General features: G+C 45.1%; 3 protein-coding genes across 12 annotated transcripts in view; 1 reads left to right on the top strand and 2 right to left on the bottom strand.

Moving 5' to 3' along the window:
* LOC142767442 (sorting nexin-4-like) overlaps positions 1-9,902 on the bottom strand; it is a 284,030-nt gene extending 274,128 nt beyond the window's left edge. For 3 of the 6 annotated variants that reach the window (XM_075869125.1, XM_075869139.1, XM_075869130.1), the window contains exons 1-3: positions 4,978-5,153; positions 4,817-4,917; positions 1,120-1,243 (exon numbers count right to left, since the gene is read on the bottom strand). In XM_075869125.1, the coding sequence (XP_075725240.1) occupies positions 1,120-1,243; positions 4,817-4,917; positions 4,978-5,013 (261 nt within the window). In that variant the 5' untranslated portion in view covers positions 5,014-5,153. Of the gene's footprint in view, positions 1-1,119; positions 1,244-4,816; positions 4,918-4,977; positions 5,154-9,796 lie in introns of those variants that run through there. The other 3 variants (XM_075869115.1, XM_075869111.1, XM_075869122.1) reach the window with 3 other exon arrangements.
* LOC142767466 (uncharacterized) lies at positions 6,594-9,803 on the bottom strand. 3 transcript variants are annotated; one of them, XR_012884901.1, is made up of 4 exons: positions 9,460-9,803; positions 7,135-9,331; positions 6,987-7,079; positions 6,594-6,915 (listed from the first exon to the last, which is right to left on the bottom strand). XR_012884901.1 is itself a non-coding variant. In XM_075869187.1 (2 exons), the coding sequence occupies exons 1-2, from the start codon at positions 9,596-9,598 to the stop codon at positions 9,027-9,029; spliced, it is 444 nt and encodes a 147-aa protein (XP_075725302.1). In that variant the 5' UTR covers positions 9,599-9,803; the 3' UTR covers positions 6,594-9,026. The 3 variants fall into 3 exon arrangements, 1 of the variants encoding a protein (XP_075725302.1); XR_012884900.1 differs by having other exon boundaries at positions 6,594-7,079; XM_075869187.1 differs by having other exon boundaries at positions 6,594-9,331.
* A 1,070-nt stretch (positions 9,903-10,972) lies between the features above and the next one.
* On the top strand, positions 10,973-19,111 carry LOC142767460 (uncharacterized). Of its 3 annotated transcripts, XM_075869168.1 has the most exons (8): positions 10,975-11,908; positions 13,876-14,005; positions 14,135-14,310; positions 14,754-14,813; positions 14,885-14,944; positions 15,007-15,111; positions 15,167-15,280; positions 15,577-19,111. In XM_075869168.1, the coding sequence occupies exons 2-8, from the start codon at positions 13,890-13,892 to the stop codon at positions 15,867-15,869; spliced, it is 924 nt and encodes a 307-aa protein (XP_075725283.1). In that variant the 5' UTR covers positions 10,975-11,908; positions 13,876-13,889; the 3' UTR covers positions 15,870-19,111. The 3 variants fall into 3 exon arrangements, with proteins under 3 accessions (XP_075725295.1, XP_075725283.1, XP_075725290.1); XM_075869180.1 differs by having other exon boundaries at positions 10,973-11,908; positions 15,167-15,709; XM_075869175.1 differs by lacking the exon at positions 15,167-15,280.
* Positions 19,112-19,797: the final 686 nt, after the last annotated feature.

The following is a 19,797-nucleotide window of genomic DNA, read 5'->3' on the forward strand; positions in this document are numbered from 1 at the left end:
TTTTATTCACGTGACTAGCTGTTACATGATATCAGCTGGAACATGTGATGTGATCAAATGTTATGTGGTTTTAGTGGGCGCATGTCACGTGGCTTGCAGTTACAATATTGTCTGAAAGGGGAAATGAGCCCTTGAATTTAGGCAGCTTTCAGTTGCATGATTTAGAGCCATGTGACAAGTTGTTACATGGTTTAGGGCTGTAACATGTCACATGACTAGCCATTACGCCTTCTCACGTGATTTTAGTCACGTGAGACTAAAATCACGTGAAGTTACGAAGCTTTAGTCCTGGACTAGTTATTGCCTTATGTTACGTGATTTTCATAATCTGACTATCTGTTAGATGATTTCAGCACTGTAACTACAAGTTGTACAATTATTGTTGAGTAACCACATGTCACGTGATTTCGCGTTGTGACTAGATTTTGCGTTATTTATAGCGACAATACTAGTTGCTATGTTATGTTGTTACGTTATATTTAAAAACTTGACTAGTTGTTACGTGACTGTTAGTCACGTGACATACTAGCCCATCATATTTATTGCATTCTACAACCAGACAGGCTGCAGGAGCAAAGCAGTGGATGAAGAGGACGAAGCGAGCATGTGCCAGCTCAGTTCTGTTATCACTACCCATCACAATGAAAAGCTTGAACATGTTGTAACAAACGTAAAAAAGACAGCAACAATGAAGATGAATTTAGTAACATGGCTTACAAAGTAACAGTAGCTAATTACAAAAATTAGTCAAGGCACTCGGTAGCAGTAAATTTAAAGTGTGATGGACGCTGTAGTGAAGTGCTCCGGAAATTTTGACCAGCTAGATCATTTTCACTTTTATCCAAATGTGGCCACCGCAGCTGGGATTTCATCCACAACCTTCATGTCAGCCATAATGTAGGTCACATAACTTTTTTGCACTAATTAATTTGCCTTACGTGCTTTGCTCAAGAGGCCATGCAACGAGACCCTTAAGGCTTTAACAATTCAGTATAAGAAAGTAGGCCTTCACACATACCAATATAATTTTCTATCCATACAAATATCGTTCACTGAAGAGCTTCCCAACTAACTAACCAACCAGATATGACAAAAGAAGACTCGCTCTGGTACACATACCTTCTTTTCAGGCAGAGGAGGGATGACAACATAGTGGTACCTGCCTTGCAGGTGACTGTGCAGGTACTCGAAATCTCGATATCGTCGCCATACAATATACAGTGTCTTCCGCGGTTCCTGGATGCTGCCGTCAAAAATAACAAAAATTAGTTATTTTACATTTTGTACTTTTCGGTCGGTGCTTCTTTGTGTGTTTACACTGAGCCCATGTGTATAATAAAAATAAATAAAAGCTGTGCTGAGATCAGAAGCTGTAAACCAATGCAGGAGCTGTAAATCAATGTTTTCAAAGTAACGGCAAAGGCAGATAATTTTACACCATTGCCCAGCTATACCTTTAGTGCAGTGCAGATGCTTTGAACAGGAGTTGGACAGTCGACACTTACACTGCACAGAAGTTCCAAAAAATGAACATTCTCAGTCAAATGTGGGCACAGTGAAAAAAACTATGGCAACATCACGCTGACCAGTACATGTTTATAGGTTGCTTGTGCAGCATCAGCGCAACCTGGACAGCTTGGACATGTTGGATTATTCGTTCTGATGTAAGCAGCCAGTAAAGAAAAGGACATAGGCTCCGTGTACACACGAAGTTAGCCACAGAGGTACCAAACTGCTAACAACATAAAATAGTCAACCTATGGTTTTTGTACCACTTTCCCTCAAGCTAATTCCGACATTAAAAACACAGCCCACTAACTTTGGTGGGAAAAAAACCTTGGTCAAACAGCATGACTACAGCAAGAGGGACCCTTGCCAGATTCTGAACACTTCACCTAGTGTATTCCAATGACTATTGCTCTCAGCAATACACACGATTCGCAGCATTAATTTTGAATTATGTGTCCTCCTTTTAGCTGAAAATGTACTAGAACTGGGCAGAGATACCCAGAAAAGTATTCCGGAATACAGATATCAAAATACATGGGTTGAAAGCCTTAAATACAGATAGTGACATAGGCGTGCACACAAGGGGGCAGGTGGAGGCAGCTACCCCACCTAGTGACCCAAGTCGTGGGGTTGCAAAGTCAGCCACATACGCCGACTCAATAAGGATGCTGCAGTCAGTGGCGAATCCGGAAGGAGGGCGGTAGGGGCGATTGCCCCCTTCCCCCAAACTGTCTGTCAGAAACCCCCTTTCCTCAATTCAGTGCTCGTAGTCAACCTCCTATCAATAATTAGGACAAATGAGGGAAACCACTCTGAGTACACATTAATAGTATTTATGCTGCAAAGGTATTTTTCTGCTAGTAAATACAAAAGTCGTAACTGAGCGCCCCTCTCTGGTATTGCTTTAGGCAATCACCCCTTCTAAAATGAGAGGCGGGATCCACCCCTGGCTGCAGTAAACATTTGCCTCCCCCCCTCCCTTTCATAAGTGAAACCCTAGGCACAATTATGAATACTAAGATCTGCGTTGCCACTGGCAGCTACTTTTCGCCCAATTTGCCATGGTGAACTTGAGATTGCCGTCTCCGCTAGAGTCCGTGAGCAGACTTTATTCACCTATACCGTCAGTGTCCAAACAAGCACCCCTTTGCAGAGGCTGAGAGTCTGCTTTGCGCAGCTTATGGTATGCTGGGCTATGGGGGGTACAAGGACTATCAGCCACCTACAGTGGCCAGAGAACCCACTGTCTTCCTTTTCTCTGAGCCTATCCTCCACCTTCCAAAGCATCAATAAAGTTGCACCCTCCTCCTCTCTTGACGGCAAACCCTGCACCCACCATGATGAAATGCACTGTTTTTAGTTTTCAAGCGCCTTTTCAGACCAGTTACTAACAAAAATTGCAGTTTTAGGGCAGCATGTAGTGGCATTTCTGTTTTCAAGCAGTTTGGAGCAACTGAAGCAGCATTGTGATTTCGATGCCTTTGGAGGCCAACCCAAATTCTGTATTGCTGTTCAATGTGCTTGTTTACGTTGCCCACTTGCATCATTGTGCTATCCACCATCAGATCTTACCACCTGGCCAGGCAGCTTAAGTTTGTGGCCGCTGCAATCGGGTAAAGCACCTACTCTAAGAAGTTAGCAAACTCAAACGATTTTATATCATTATGGGAAGAACATATAAGTTTGTAGGTAACAGCATCTAATGTAGCGTCAACAGGATCGATGAAAACATTTAACACGAGCCAAGTAAGAGCCATCTCCAGCCCATAACGAAGATTACCATATACATAGAGTTTCCCATGAATACACGAGAGGGAACTCTGGCGCTAGTGTCTATAAAGTCCCCAGAAATAACTGAAGTAGCAGCATTCGTGTCAGTGAACAGACTGTTCGTCTCCTATATGCTTGGTACTGCGAGCGCCATCTTGTCTGTTCTCGGTCATGTGTTTTCTTTCGCTTCTACGACAACACTGGCTTATCCTTTCCTGTGCACCAATAGAGGGCAAGCCTATGTCCGAAGTTACTTGCTGGATGCTGAGATAGGAGGCAGAGGCAATGGGGCGCAGTTGGCGTTACTTTAGTTTTTTTAGGGACTTTTGTGAAAGTCTATGGGAGCTGCAATGCATGGTGCTTCAGCGAGCATGGAAAATATGGGCAGTACATAAATTTGTCTAATCTTTGTAGTTGTGGCTCGATTCGGTATTACGTGGCTTAGAGCTGCTTTGTTACAAGACAACAATCAGCAAAGGTATAGCAGCTACGCATCTTTTTCGGCTCCCCGATTCAAATTGGGTCATGAAGTTCAAAACAGTTTATTCTTTTATTAGGAAAAAACACACAGACACACCAAAACAACAATAAACAAAGCCAAAGTGCATTTGAAGCCTGCAAGCATGAAGACTAGGCAAATCCATGAACTACATATCATTCTTATGGTGGCTGAATGGCCAGAGTGCCAGAGTTCCCTCTAGTGTATTCATAGGAAACTACGCCACTTCACAGTGAACTGTATACAAATAGACTCAGTTATAGTGGACTAGATTATCTAGCACACTATAGACCCAGTACACATCATGGAAAGAGTTTCCACAAGGCAAAGTTCGTGCATGCGCAACCTTCAGCAGATTCTGAATATTCTGCTCCACCAGCAGCCGATTCTGGCTGCTGGTGGAGCAGCCAGAATCGCAGACTGACACTTCCACGTTTAGTTCACATATATACCCAATGAAGTGGATGGGGTAATGGCCGCAGGTAGTTCAGTTGGTAGAGAATCGAACTCATTCAAAAGTTCGGTTCCTGCCCACAGCAAGTTATCTTTTCATCCACCTTTTTTTCCTTACATTACAATTAGGAGGTATAATAACTTCTCCCTATACTTTCCTTGCATTTTTGTTTGTTAGATCTCAACGCACACGCACACACTAACACACACGCACACATACATACACACACACACACACACATCATCTGGAAGCGACTTGCACATCGCCCAAGCCTGTCATCTCGCACAAATGACGAAAACGTGCGAAAAAACACTCCAAGCGAGTTTTATTGAGATCCACTGAGCTGGAAAAAAATCACCCAAGTCGGCCTTCAATGGTTGCTTTTGTACCCCCGAATGTGCTGAAAGTGACATTTGTACCCCCGAATGTGCTGAAAGTTTAACCTCCGCTTGATGCACGGCAGCCAATTGATATATGCAGTGTACGTGAGGTAGGCAGAAGACCATTAGAATTTAGGTGGGATGGAAACGCAAGTGTGCGCATTTCCCGAAATTACATAAGTGCTTTTGAAAGGTGCAACTCACACTGATTCCACCTGATAGGCAATGTAAACATCTTTCAGCGGCATGACAGTACCCGTGCAGCGACGCTCCACCTCTGTTATGCTGACTTCGCAGATTCCACTCTGCACAAAAAGAAAACGCTATGGATGTTCCGATAATCCACCGAAAGAGAGATGGGATACCTGTAGCGAGTTCTCATGTTCCGCAGTTTCAGACATCTCAATACGTTGTTAAATGTGTAAAAGGGAACGATCCGCATGCGAAACATGAGGAATCTTCGATTTGGCTTGCACTAGTTCAGAAAAGTGCAGGTGCAGAAAAAGCGGTGCCAAGCGGTGCAGTGAGCGTGCAGCGCCGGTCGAGCAAGTGCAGGTGCAGCCTCAACCACGCCTCGGCACTAGCCGACACTAGCGCGCGACGGCTACAGCCAAAACGAAGGCGTGAGTTGACGTGAGTGCAGGCCGGAGAACACCTTGTAGTGTAAGCCTAAAATAGCCGCCTCCGCCGCCTTGTCCGATCAATACACGGCCGTGATGGCACTTCTTGTGACTGCGATGGAATTGCTGGACTCGAGCAGCGACGACGATTCCGTCAGCGGTGCCGTTTGCAGTGACTGCGACGATGAGTACGACGATGCGTGCATCTTGGTCGCGTGCGCGTTGGTGCGCGACGATGCCAACCGTGTACCCGGGTACGAAAGCATTATCGGCAGGTACCATGAGTATGAATTCAAGCGCCTCTTCAGGCTGTCCAGGGAGACTTTTGATAGTTTCAGGGCCAAGTTCAAGACTTCAGCCTTCTACCCAAGGGCAGTGCAAGGCCGCCAACAAATCAGTGCCGAAAAAACATGCCTCATAGCGCTTGTGTACCTAGGCTCACAAATATCTATGTACGCCATAGGCGACAAATTCGATGTTACCGAGTCGTCTGTTCATGTTTGTGTGACACGGGTCGTTCACTTCTTACACGCTATTAGCGATGAGATAATTTGCTGGCCTAGTAGCGCGGAAGTGACCCGCATAAAGAACGGCTTCCTCGCCAAAAGTAAAGGCAAGGGCCCAAGAAACACCATCGGCTGTATCGATGGATCACACATCGGGATACTCACTCCAAGCGAATCTACGCAGTCTTACTTCAACCGGAAAAAGTGGCCTTCGATAATCCTGCAAGGAATCTGCGACGACAGGAACAAGTTGCTGAACGTGTTTATTGGGTTTCCAGGTTCGGTTCACGACGCCCGTGTCCTGAGGGAGAGCCCCTTCTTTGCACGCGCAATTCAGGAATGTGAAGACAATTATATACTGGGTGACAGTGCATATCCACTGATGCCATGGCTCATGACCCCATTCAAGGACAATGGAAGTTCTTTTCCTACGTGGAAAAAGAGCTTCAATAAACGACACAGTCAACAACGAGTGCTTATTGAGAACACCTTCGGCCTGCTTAAACAGCGTTTTAGGAGGCTCTACCTTGTTGATGCAAAAAGTGTGCAACAGTGCTGCTATATAGTTATGGCTGCGTGTGTGCTACACAACATGTGCAACGATGAAAGGGACTTCCTTGAGGAACTTGCAACGCTTCCCCAAGAAGAAGATGTGGGCAATGATGAAAGTGAAGGAGATTTTGATTGCAGTCTGCCAGGCTACAGTCAGTCTCTGCGAGAGTTCATTGCAAAGGAACAGTGCTAGAAGTTCATCTTTGCTTCGCGATTTATTCAGTGTGCAAATGTTTTGCGAAGTGGGGTGCCGCGTCTAGAAGCAATGTTTTTTTTTAACAAATTAGATGGAGTAGACACTGCTAGTGTTATAAAAGTTTATTGCCCATATTATAACCCGTCCTTATTTGAGAGTACGTCGATCAACCGATCGAATCGCTGCATGCGCTCATCATGCCGCTTTGCCTTTGCCTCTTCCCATTTTTTTCTTTCCTCCAGTTGTTTCACTGCTGCCTCCTCTTGCTTAGCTCTCGAAGCTTGCATTTTTTCTAATGCCTCCAAGAGCGGCGTGACTTGGGACCTACTCTGGCGCTTCCTTTTTGGCGTTGTGCTGCTCCGAACTTTGGATGCTGTGTTGCACTCGACTGGGACTGCTGCATCTTGAGGTGCTTCAGTGATGCTGGTGCTGTTGAAAGTAATTGTACAGGTGCCATGTCATTTCCAGGCTACAGCACAAATTAAGTAATTTTTACTTACTCTGGACTTGCACTAGGCAGGATTGTTTTTCCAGGCTCCAAGAGCAGCCTTGGATTTACACTATGTTCTTTTTCCAAGACTTCTGCCAGCTCTCTGTAATAGACACTATGAGAATCACTGAAGATATGAAGACACAATCGTAACTTACTCTTCATATTCACAGTTCACACGGTGGTGACCTGAAGAATTGTTGTCTTTTTTTGACTTTTTATATGCTCTGTCCAGCGACTTCCATTTGTTTTCCACTTGTGTGGCAGTCACGTTGCACAAGAACTCCGTATTGATGGCCTCAGCCAACTTCTTCCACAGAAGCCTTCTTGTGCTAAACAAAAAAGCAAAGCACAGTTAGTAGGAAAGAAGGAAGCGACGTAACGTGACCCAAGTCTTGCAGTAGCACATGAACCTTTCCTTAGTACTTCATATGTGTAGCTTTCAGGGATAATTGCTAGGGATGTTCGATTATTCGAAAATTTTGGATAATGAATCAAACAGCACTGTATTCGGTTCCTAAGTCGAATCGAATTGCACATATTCTAAGTAACAAATATTCTTTTAATAATCGGCACTGGCGGGAGAACCCCAAAACAACGAAACAGCTACAAGTCATTCTTTCAATCCCTAATGTGACCTGTACGCAGCCCAAGCTTTTGCAAGACTACCTACACTATATTGATTGTCGAATGAATGCGCTTCTGAAAGCTCCATTCTTGCTCAATTTTTACTGCACTTTAGCTGTATCGCATTTATCAGCTCCTGTCTTCGTCTTGTAATAACCAAAGGTGGGAACTACGAGTGCTTGCAGCTTCACGACTAGCAACAGATACAAGTTTTGCGTTTGCGTAAATTGTTCTTGCAGATGTAAATTTCAACGCCCATTGTTATCCGCTTTTAGTGCGCAGGCCATGTTGTGATGACGGGTTGATCTGCTCCGTTACATATTTAGTTGTATCTGCAATGTTTGGTTGTAAATTGTTTTGTTTTTGTGTCCCAATTTTATTTAAAGTGAGGTGACAAAGTCTCACGTTGATAACGCTAGTCAATGCCGTAGTTGAACCTACAATTACAAAATGTTACGAATATTCTAGTTCCTGCTGCATACGAGATTACCTTAGTTTTCGTAATTGTGGTATTTTGAGTAGATTCAAACTGACTGTAATGGCCTTTGTCGAAAGTTTGTGACTATTTGTTTCAAATAAAATGTTCTGTTCTAAGGCTGTTTTGAAAATGGTCTACTTACTATTCAAACAGTATTCAATTACTATTTGTATTCTATTTGGTGCCATTACTATTTGACTCTTACTTGATTAGGTTCCGAAATTCACTATTCACACACTTCTGATAACTGCGAACGTTCTTTTTGTGCGGGAAGCATTATGTTGGAGAAGTTGAACATTGTGTAAATCACTCTTTTGGATCATAAAGCTTCACTAAGGAGACAGCCATATTCTAACCTGTCTTTGCATTGTAAAACATGCAGCTGCGCAACCTTGTTTGCTGACACGACGGCGCAGTCTAGGTTCAAAGATAGGGTAGCACGTGTCAAGAAGCATATCTCTTTTAACAATGAGCTGCACCATCTTGAAAAGTGGCAGTGCGAGAGAAATGCGGACAGACAGTGAAGACACAAGGACTGCAGGGCGAGACTTGCTAGAGATGTGCCTCAGAATAACAACATGCAATTCCCTCTAGTGCAAATTCTCAAGGCAGCACTACACTTGCAACATGGCTTGAGCTTGGAGGTGCTGCACCTTTTCGGCAAGACAGCGGTTGTGCAATGCCCAACACAAAAGCACCGTCGCTGTTTTTGAAGATCACTTGACTTAATGAAACATTACGAATGCCTTCGTTGTGTATATATGTGCGTGACTATACATACTGTTTGTGTGTATATGTAAACGTATATGTCACAGTCAGGCGCATAGCCAAAATTTTTTTTCAGTGGGGGGGGGCAGTAAAATGTAAATTGCTGGCAGTAAAATGTAGGCAACAATAACCATCGCCATTGTGAACTTCATGCGCCCTTATCTTGTTGGTGCTTGCCTAGAGTGAAACGGAATAATAAAAAGCTGCAAATAATTTTGGACATAGGATGACATACCGAAGTGCCCTGGTTTTTCCCACCAAGTCCTTCATTTCCGAGTATTTGGCGATGAAGAACCTTGTTTTTCGGGCGCTCCAAAGCTCTTCCACATCTTCAGCCGACGCGGCTGCTGCTGGAAATGCGGCTAAAGCCCCATCGCTGTCAACGTCGCCGTCGCAGGCAGGAGAAGGCGTCGGCGGTTGTGCCGGAGGGGGGTCATTTTCACGATTCCCTGCCATGAACCGCAACGTAACGCGCTTGCCGTCTGCAAGGGCGAAAACCAAGATTAAAAATACCGACATAGCATAAGCAATGCTACGAGGCTGTTTGCTGACCGACTACGACTCCTGGCCGCTAACCACGTTTTTTGGCAATGCATGCAGCCTGACTTACCTGATGCCTCATAGACGTAACCGTTGGCGTCCGTCATAAATGACCCGTCGGGATTGTGAAGTGCCTTAACTTCCTTTTGAACGCCCTGAACAACTATTTGCAACGTCGTCTGCTCTGGCCTTGGGGGGACGCCCGCCATGCTGCACTACTCTGCACCTGCTTTGGAGTGCGTGCACGCCGGTACAGAACTCGTCAGGAACTAGGCTTACACCTAGACAAAACGAGGGAGCCAGTGCAGAGGGTGCGACAGAGGGCGCGCTCTGCTCCGGCAAAACGAGGACGAAGGTGCTGCACCCTTTGAACTGGTTCAGCCGGTGCAGCCAAAACGAAGAGACCAACGGTGCTTTCGAACGCACCGTGCCCTCATCAGCTGCTGATCGCGACGGACCGAATTATACGCCCCGCAAAGCTTGGCCACAGAACGCCTACCAGTTTGGCCACAGAACACCTACCCCTCCTCTAAACAATGCCTGGGGAATGGCTCGCGCTCCCAGCGGAGTTGGCCTGCCTTAAGTTTTGAGCCAGCGCCGCGCGGTGGCGCTCGCGACTGAGACTCGCGACTGAGATCAGATTGTCTTCCAACCTCCTGTGTTTCCGAAACCCATTCTGCAGTTCCCCCAGCACCCCCTCATCCTCTATCCACGCCTGCAGTCTTTCCTTTATAATTTGCATCGCCAGCCTGTAGACCACTGATGTCACTGTTATAGGACGGTAGTTGTTTATGTCAGCTTTTTCCCCCTTTCCTTTATAGATCATGCTCATCCTGCTAAGTTTCCATCCATTGGGAACTTCACCATCGATTATTATTGTGCATGAGATCAGAAGTTCAAGCAAGATTAGAAATTAAGCAACGTGGAATAGGTAGGCTTGCTTTAGGAGCTCACGGGAATACACCAAATCAGGGAGTACAAGGTGATATGGGATGGACATCATTTGAGGGCAGGGAAGCTAGCAGCAAGATAAAATTTCAGAAACGATTGAGAGAAATGGGGGAAGAGCGTTGGACTAGGAAGGTTTTCAGCTACTTGTACATGAAGAATGTCGATACAAAATGGAGGAAGCGAACCAGGAAGTTGACTGGTAAATACTTAGAAAACAGCAGGTGGCCAAACCAAAAAGAACTATCGGTTAAGAAGAAAGTGAAGGAAACGGAGACTGACATGTGGAGCATGGGCATGATTAAGAAGTCCGCACTAGAGATCTATCGAACTTTTAAGCAGGAAATTGCCAAGGAAAGGATCTATGATAATACTCGGGGTAGTTCTCTACTGTTTGAGGCCAGGACGGGAGTACTGCGAACCAAGACATATCGGGCCAAATACGAAGGGGTAGACACAGTATGCAGTGCGTGTGGAGAGGAAGAAGAAACTGCCGAACACTTAATAATGTTCTGTAAAGGGCTTCACCCTATAGTTCAGGATGATGGCGCAGAGTTTTTCAAAGCACTGGGGTTTAGGGACCGGGAGGGCAAAATAAACTTTAAGCGGGTAGACTTCACCAGAAGGAGGTTATCTGATTGGTGGCTAAAGTCAAGACACGAGTGAAAATTAAACTCTTCACTGCAAAGTACGAATCCTCAAACTCACTTTTTAAGGAAAAAAAATAAATATAGTTTTTGGTTCATTAGGTGTTACGGCTTGGTGACGCTAGCCACCGCCCAATTTAAAGGGTACAGCCATATCCATCCATCCACCCATTATGACGAAAACGTGCGAAAACGTGCGGTTTTTTGAGCGCTCCGGATCGACTGCGCAGATAAGTATTTTTGCATGTTTTGAGCTTGTCTTTATAATTATAAGGCAGCGGTTGAAATCTTCGTAGCACTTATTTTCATGGTACGGCTTTTTCGGGGGCCAGTCACCAGGTATATATTAGTAAGCGCGGGTGTGTGTGTGTGTCTGAATTTTTTGTTGTTTTGTTTTTCTTTTGCCACCCCGTGGGGGAGGTGCGCGTACATTGGACACGCAAATTTTTGTAGTAGAGCTTAGACTTTCTTTTTTTTTTCTTAGTGCAGGGCTTGAGTTTAGTAATTATCGACTATAGGGACAATTGGTGTCTGAAAGACATTTTTTAAAAGACTCTAAAGTCATAGAGAAAGAAAAAGACAAGGGCGGACACTCCGCGAATATTGGCCTTAGGAAGTGCGTCACGACTACGTAACAAACTAGTGCTCTCACCAAACGTCAGAGGGCACAAGCGCAAAAAAAAACAGTTATAATCAATGCAACAGAATTGTTTTTACAAAATAATAATTATACGCCCAAATTTGGTATGTTTTTTATACATAAAAACAATTTGTTCAACACACCTTACGCTATTATTTTTCTTCAGCCGTACTGTCATAAACACCATCTACCCAGTGACAAGCCCATGCATGACTAATAGCGAGAAGCTTTCATCGCTTTCGTCAACGTCGGCTGCGTCGGCGTTTTCGTGCGTGAGATAACAGGTGAGGCACGTTTTCAAGCGAAGCTTGTTGAATGACATGTTGTTGGTCTTGTTGGGTCATTTTTTCAGAAAACGGTTACACTTGCGCGAATAAGACACCATGCAACAAACATAGAAAGATGCACACACACGTTGCGCGGCAAGGTTCCATTTGGCGTTGCATAAGTGGTTGCCAGACTGGAAGGGTGGTTGTTGCCAGATTGCCGCTAAATTTGGCAGAAAATGTTTTTTTTAGTTGTGGCTTTTCCGCAAGAGTTTGGTGCTATCCGCGGTGCATTTCTTGGCTGAAAACTTTTCTTCTGTAGTTGTGGCTTCTCCGTAAGAGTTTGGTGCTATCCGCGGTGAATTTCGCGAGTGCATGAGCGACGCTGGCCGTTTTAATTACCGGAATGTACCGCGCCTAGCAGAAGTCGAGCGCGGCGCTGCTGTGCAATTAAGAGGCCGTTTCAATTCCGTTTTAATTACCGGAATGTACCGCGCCTAGCAGAAGTCGAGCGCGGCGCTGCCGTGCAATTAAGAGGCCGTTTCAATTCCGTTTTAATTAACGGAAGGAACCGAGCCTAGCAGAAGTCGAGCGCGGCGCTGCCGTGCAATTAAGAGGCCGTTTCAATTCCATTTTAATTAACAGAAGGAACCGAGCCTAGCAGAAGTCGAGCGCGGCGCTGCTGCGCAATTAAGAGGCCGTTTTAATTAACGGAATGAACCTCCCATTACAGAAGTCGAGGCGCGTTCTCTTGCTGTGTGCGCAGCTGTGCGATTACGATATCGCGTCTCAGTATTAGGGATTACGGGGAAAACTGATTAGAGTCGCAGGAGGGGATGCGCTGCCCCCCTTCCCCTTTACTTTTCTTTTTTTTTCTCTCTCAGCTGATCGTGTCGCGTCGACCGACCGCGCGCTACGACGGGGGATGCTACGCTTCCCCTAGCTGTGTCAGCACAAGACACATCGTTCGGACTCGTATATACATGTGATGAATAAGCGTTCCAAGGCTGGTTAATCGGAGTACGTCGGATATGCTACAGCTATGTACGCCTGGAAGCCAAGAAGTGCACCGCGGATAGCACCAAACTCTTACGAAAAAGCCACAACTACAGGAGAAAAGTTTTCTGCCAAATTTAACGGCAGTCTGGCAACGACCACCCTAAAGTCTGGCAACAGACTTATGCAACGCCAAATGGAACCTTGCCCGTTGCGCTTCGAGTGTGCGAGTTTGTTTCTTACGTGGCGTCTCATTCACGCAGTTGTAACCTTTTTCTGAAGCTTGTAAGGACTGGGAGGTTCGCTAAAAAGAAAGTTTGTGGCTCTATGCGGCGGCTAGACGGGAACATTGTGCAACGTATGCAGTATAGCAAAGGCGGCACGGCGTCAAGCCGAGGCGACGCGTGCTGCGTCTGCCACGGACGCGAGCGTCTGTGCGCTGAGCGTAGCTGGGCAGCTAGGTCATAGGCTCGGTGCAAAATATTGAGAAGCATTCGCTGGGCCTCGCATGCTTCACGACGCGTTTCCCGAAGGCTCGGAACACGAATAATTCTTGGTGTGCCGGAGGCAAATCTGGACTAGCCAAGTGGCCATCATCTTCGTTTTTTCGCTAGCCTTGTGCCACTAGTGCAAGCTGCTCACAAATTTTTTTGACGTTTCCAGTATAATTTTACCGCATAAATTTCAACTGCGATTTTTCTTCCCAAGGTACTGCTGGTACTGCGTACGTACGAAGATGTTCTAAAGTTCCCAGGCCGCGATACCATTGCATTACAAGGGATAGCGGCCTGGAAACTTCTGAAGATCTTTGTACGTGGTCTTGACGTATATCTTTGAAAGTCAGAGTTTTATGGGTCAGAGATGTATCACTGGTTTTGTATTGTGCATCAATTAGCTAATCATTCAGAGGGGTTTGTTGGTACACTTATGACGTGCACATATCTTTGTCGTAATTTGACAGCGAAGCATCCACTTACTAACATTTTCAGACCGCGCTGACGCCATGCCGTCCGGCGGTCCAAGCTACGGCAGCTACTGCTGTGTATCGTGGTGCTTCAACAATGGCAGAACCCACAAGAAGCCTGGGACGAGTTTTTTCCGCATACCACGGGACGGCAGGTGTGTTAAAGCTTTTGTATGGTTTGCATGTCTTTAGGCTTACTGTTCGTACTTGCTCAGTGAGGGTAACAATAAAAAATCACTGTTCAAGCACTTCCCCTTTCAGCTGATAGTTCATTGCCAATGCAGGATGAAAGCATGGATGCAGTATGCTGGACGCGATGATCTCCTTAGTAAGCCGGCCAGCCTATTGTACGCAACGTACAGGGTTTGTAGCGACCATTTTACTGCTCAAAGTTTCATGGACCCTGGGCACACAAGGCTTACAAGAATGGCTGTTCCCAGTGTGCAACCAGCTGCACCATGTAAGTGCACTCAAATATGTGCAATAGCAGCCACTTGTATTGAATCAGTGGCGACAGTTAAGCGTGAAGATCTTTGTAGCCGATGGAGAAGCCTCACTATAAAAGTAACACTTGGAAAGTCTTAAATTTTGTGAATTGTGGGCTATTACCTTCCTAACAGCAGCTTTACATTTCTGTCGTTTTTTGATGCTCTTGACCTGCGCAACTTGTTTTAAAAGACTTTAAAGGGCTATTTCACGTTATCTTCAAGCCCGAGTGCACATGTACGTATACCTTTCATCAGTGAAAGCTGCCACTGTTGATAATTCCAAAAATCACAAATTACTTGTTTCCTAGTTGGTGCCTTCTCTTCCACGTTCGACCAACTTATGCGTTTGAAAGAGCTGTTTAAGTTTCCCCATGCTACAAGCTTTGTAACTTGTACCAACTGCACATATATGCAGGTTCTCTGAGCGTCGCTTCAAGTAGTGACTGTGACATGGCTGCAGAAGCTGCACTGCAAGGTGCGGATGAGCTTCAGTTTGTGTTATTTTAAGCCTCTTACTGATACATTGTCGTAATTTCATTTCTTCAGGACCTGCGGTAGAGGCTTCAAAAAGCGGCTCCCACACATTGAGGTGCCCCGATGAACAGGGTGCGTTCAGTGTCGCGATTTCTTTTTTTTACCGAAATTGACTGTTGACCAAACCTCTGCAGGTGGCAGCTCCCTTGTAGCTGGTGAAAGAATTTCCGCTGACTTCGTCTTGCCGGAGAAAACCTTAACTAGTCATTCAGCTGTCACAAAAGGAACTTGTGTGACCGGTAAGTTGCATGTTCACTTCAACACCAGAGTGGATTGATATAGAGACTTCCGCAGGCCGCTCGCAAGATTGTTCTGACAGCACTGTCCGAGGCACTGAACAAGCTTCACAAAACCCTCCAGAAGACGTCTCCGCCAACAGCTCCACGCCTGAGTGCCCTAGAGAAAATTGTGACTATGCTTTTATTGCAGCTGTTTTTAATGTGCTATTTTATGTTTAGGACATTCTGAGGAAACTATCCTCAAAAGGACACTACGTGTGCACTTACAAAATGTAAGGGTGGGCTCTCAGTGATTTTTATTTTTTTTTGTGCATTGTCAACATTGTGAATGGTTTGTTTTTAGGTAGTGGAATCGAAAACTTTGCACCACAGAAAGTTGTGCACCTTGGGTCTGAAAGAGCGAGGAAAGTGCTCGTATGGGATTAGTTGTTCTTCGCTTTTACATCCATTTTTTGTTTATTGCAGTGCGTTCCTGTGTGCCAGCGACAATGTTTCCATCAATGAAGTACAAGCAAACCATTAAACATCTGCAAGCCAAAGTAGCAGCACAGCGGAAAACTATCAAAAGACTGCGGAGACAGCCTCACCAAGCACCGTCATCGACTTCAAAGGCCCTTGAAGTTATCCGACCGCACATCACCGAGGAGGTTTTTAAACTTCTTTCTGCACATGTTCGCTTGAGGCCCAAACGCAAGGGCAAGCGGTTTCCCGTGTGGTTCAAGAAATTTGCTCATCACTTAAACTTCCGAGGTCCGTGAGCATACCGATTCCTGGCTCCATATTTTTCTTTGCCCTCCCGGCGTTCATTAAGAAGGTGGCTAGCTAATGTAAAGATGACTCCAGGCATAATTCCAGGAATCCTTTCTTCCATTGCAACAAATACTCAAGCTTGGAATGAACGAGACCGAGTGTGCGCTTTAGTTTTCGACGAAATAGCACTCAAAAAGAATTTGTACTATGATGCTCCAAGAGACGTTGTCCAGGGTTTTACAGATGATGGCACTCATCGCACTTCAACCATCGCTGATGGAGCACTGGTTTTTCTTCTTGTTGGCGTTTCGAGAAAGTGGGTTCAACCGGTTGCTTTTACTATAGGGCAAACATCAACACCATCATCTGTTATGCATAACTTGCTGGTGTCACTCATTTTGGAGCTTAGGAGCATTAATATTGCAGTGAAAGCAGTCATTTGTGACCAGGGCAGTTCAAATGTAAGTCTCGCTAACCAACTAAGAGTGACTGTAGCAAAGCCTTTTTTTGAAGTTAATGGTGAGCGGGTATATTACATTTTTGATGTTCTGCATTTAATTAAAACAATGCGCAATAATGTCCAAGCACACAAGTTATACATTGGGGATGACATCGTTAACTGGTCGCACATTGTAAGCCTTTACCAATCCTCACATGAGTTGCGGTTGCGATTGGCTCCAAAGTTGACTGAACGGCACGTTCATCAGAAACCTTTTTCTAATATGAAGGTCAGCAGAGCAACTCAGGTCCTCAGTGCATCAGTTTCGATTGCTATCACGACATTGGTGTATGCGAAGGTGCTGCCTGCCTCGGCCATCACTACAGCTCAATTTTGTGATCGTATGGACAGGATTTTCGATGCCTTGAACAGCTCGAGTAAAAGAAGAACTTCGCAAAAGCTGCGACATGCAATCATGAAAAATGATTCAGAGCTGATTGACTTCCTCCGAAGCCAGCTTCCCTGGATTGCATCATGGCAGTTTGTTGGCAGACGTCAACAACAAACCATCGTAGGTTGGCAAATTACAATTCAGGCAATTTGTCAACTATGGGACGACCTCTCCAAAAATTACAATTTTGAATACCTGTTAACACGCAGGCTTCAACAGGATCCTCTGGAGAACATATTTGGCCACATTAGGCAAAAACAGGGTTGCAACACCAACCCCAATGTAGCACAATTTATTTGTGGCCTGAAGCACATCTGCATAAGAAAACTCTTCAAGCTGTCAGAATACGGAAATGTCGAGGATGATGAATGTAACCTCCTCCAGGAGCAGCTCTCGCCATTCTCCCTCACCAGTGCGTCTCTTGTGGATAATGAGGAGTGTGCACAGCCACAGCCTGACGACTTTTCCGCTCTAGACGATCTCTCTGAACTTGCGACAAACGTTCACTCCCATATTATCGATGACTCCGCTGCATATTATGTAGCTGGTTTTCTCATCAAACACTTCCTTCGGAATGCATGTGACAATTGCAGTTGCCCACAGTTACTGAAAGACGACAGTGAGACGCTTAAGGGTACCCACCAGTATTTCACAATGCTCAAAGCATACCACGTCCCCAGCAAACTTATTGGGAATCTCACTGTGCCATCAGAAGCAGCTTTTGCATACGTACAACAACTTGAATCTCACTTTCTTGCCATAATTGAGGCCACTGCACATCACCTGAAAGTGTGCGATGTTTTGTATCACCATCTGTCAAGTGTTGGCGATTTTCATTTCTGCTCTGCTGGGTGTCGCGCGAAGTTTCTGAAAATGTTTTGCCGGGTTCGTTTATGTTGGCATGTGCGTTTTGTCAACCGAAACTTGGATAGGGTTAGGTTCCAGTCTTCAATCTCAGGCATACAGCTTGACAAGTTCAAAGGTTAGCAATTAGTGGCGGGTTTGCACTAAAGTATTCGAGTTGAGCCGAATCCTGCAATAGCTTTGTTATGTTATTACTTCGTTACAGCAGACTTGATTATGGTCTTATATGCTTATATTCAGCTCAACTGGACTAGCCATTCCTTCGTTGCATACATTGTTTAGGTTACCCGCTATGAGGAGTATGGACACTGTGTATTCGCTCGAAGTGATTTGCATAACCTTAAAAAGAATGTTGGGTATCCTGTCTGTATTTTTGTAGCAAATGCGGGCGAACTGTACACTTTACTGTGGCTCGCTTGGTCACTGTGTATGCTTTATCTCTCCAGCTCAAGTAATATATCGATAACAAAACCGCTTGTTGAATTGTCTTCGAGCGGGTAAGGAACACAGTATGAAGTGGGCACGGTTCACGTTATCACACTTTTCGTATTTTAGCTTCTCATCAACCTCCTCATCTCGCCCATCAAAATTTTCAAAAGAATACTCAAACTTGTAGCGTTTGATGGGGCTGCGGACGCTGCCATTTTATTTTTATATAGCTTTTGAGTGATAACGTACGATGTAGAGCCTTTGCGAAAAATAATGAGCCAAAGTGGTTTCCTTCTGCTATTTATTAGCCCTGTAATACCGCTCTCGTAGCACCAATTAAGGTCCACAATTCTGGATAAGTGATGACTACAATCTATTTTAGCTCGCAAGCGTCACAGCAACACCCAGACGCAAATCACTTGGGATCTTAAGTATTTGATGAAGGCGACGCATAAGAAGAGCCACAAGACCTGCCAGTGTTGTAGCATAAGGTTTGTCTTTCACGTAGTGAGCTAGCTGCAAACCCCTACCTTTCTGAGGACAAGCAGGCATCAAGTCTGCTTTTTTTTTCATTTTGGGCTAGCTGTTCTTAAGTGCAGCCAGCACACTGCACCTTTGCCTTTCTGCTATATTGTGTCGTGTGGTTTCTGTGCGCTCTTTTTTTCTATGCATTATTTCGGTTAACCCCAGGCGTGATTCGCGACTTCATTGCTGTGTATATGTCACTTCTTTCTTCTTCATCAGCATTGTGCGCTGTGTTTTTGCCATAGATCCTTACTTACCCACTGGCCCGGTGTGTCATACTTCACCAGCTTCTCGGCTTCTGCCAACTCTAGCGATGCGTGCGTTGTCTGTGTTCTCTCTGTATTTGTTACAATTTATTTGTAAGGCGAGATGCATTTGTTGTCTACCTTTGTCATATTGTGCTTTTTATATTCTCAGACTCTACCTTGCCTTTGAATAAAACATTACGGATACTCTGTCTTTTTGACTGATATATACATTGATCACTCGTTCCAAAAGAAAAACACAAGAGCAATGAATAAAACCGTAGTGAATTATCATTACCTGCATCTCTTTTTATTATAACTTAATCGAAATAAAAATTACGTCACGACCGATTCGCACGAACCACTGAACAAAACAAAACAGGGAATCGCTAAATCAAAACGACCTACAAAAACTATCCATTTGGGCGATGAATAGTGGACTGAAATCATGAACTTTCGTCATAGCCAAATGTCGGTTATGCAAAGTAATTCAAAATTTGCGCCAGTGAAACCGAAACAGAAAGCGCACGCCACCTGCTCTCACCAACCACTAGGTGTGCTAGGGTCGATTGGGCCGCTGGGGTCTACGGGAGTGTCCACTCTTAACCTTTATTTCTCTATGGTAAAGTGTTCAGGATGTGGAGTAGGTTTGTAAGTGGACCCAAGCGTAGAAGAGGCTGACGCGAATTGTAGGCAATGTGAGGTTGAGGAAAAAATGGAGAAAATGATGGTTGCCCAGAGTGAACTGCTGATGAGAATAGCCGAGCTCGAGACTGCGTTGGCGATAGAGCAAGAGAAAACGAGGGCAATGGAAGAAAGACTGAAATCCGCCGAGGAAGCACTAGCGAAGCTGAACAAAGAAGCGGCCTGCGGAGAAAACAGTAGGGAACCGGCAACCAGAACGGTGGAGAAGGAAGAGCAAGCAAGTTTGGAAAAAACAGGTTCAGCCGGTTCAATTGTCGCAAAGCCCAGCTTCAGCGAGG

This window comes from Rhipicephalus microplus, chromosome 1, assembly GCF_043290135.1.
Source record: "Rhipicephalus microplus isolate Deutch F79 chromosome 1, USDA_Rmic, whole genome shotgun sequence".
NCBI classification, from domain to species: Eukaryota; Metazoa; Arthropoda; class Arachnida; order Ixodida; family Ixodidae; genus Rhipicephalus; species Rhipicephalus microplus.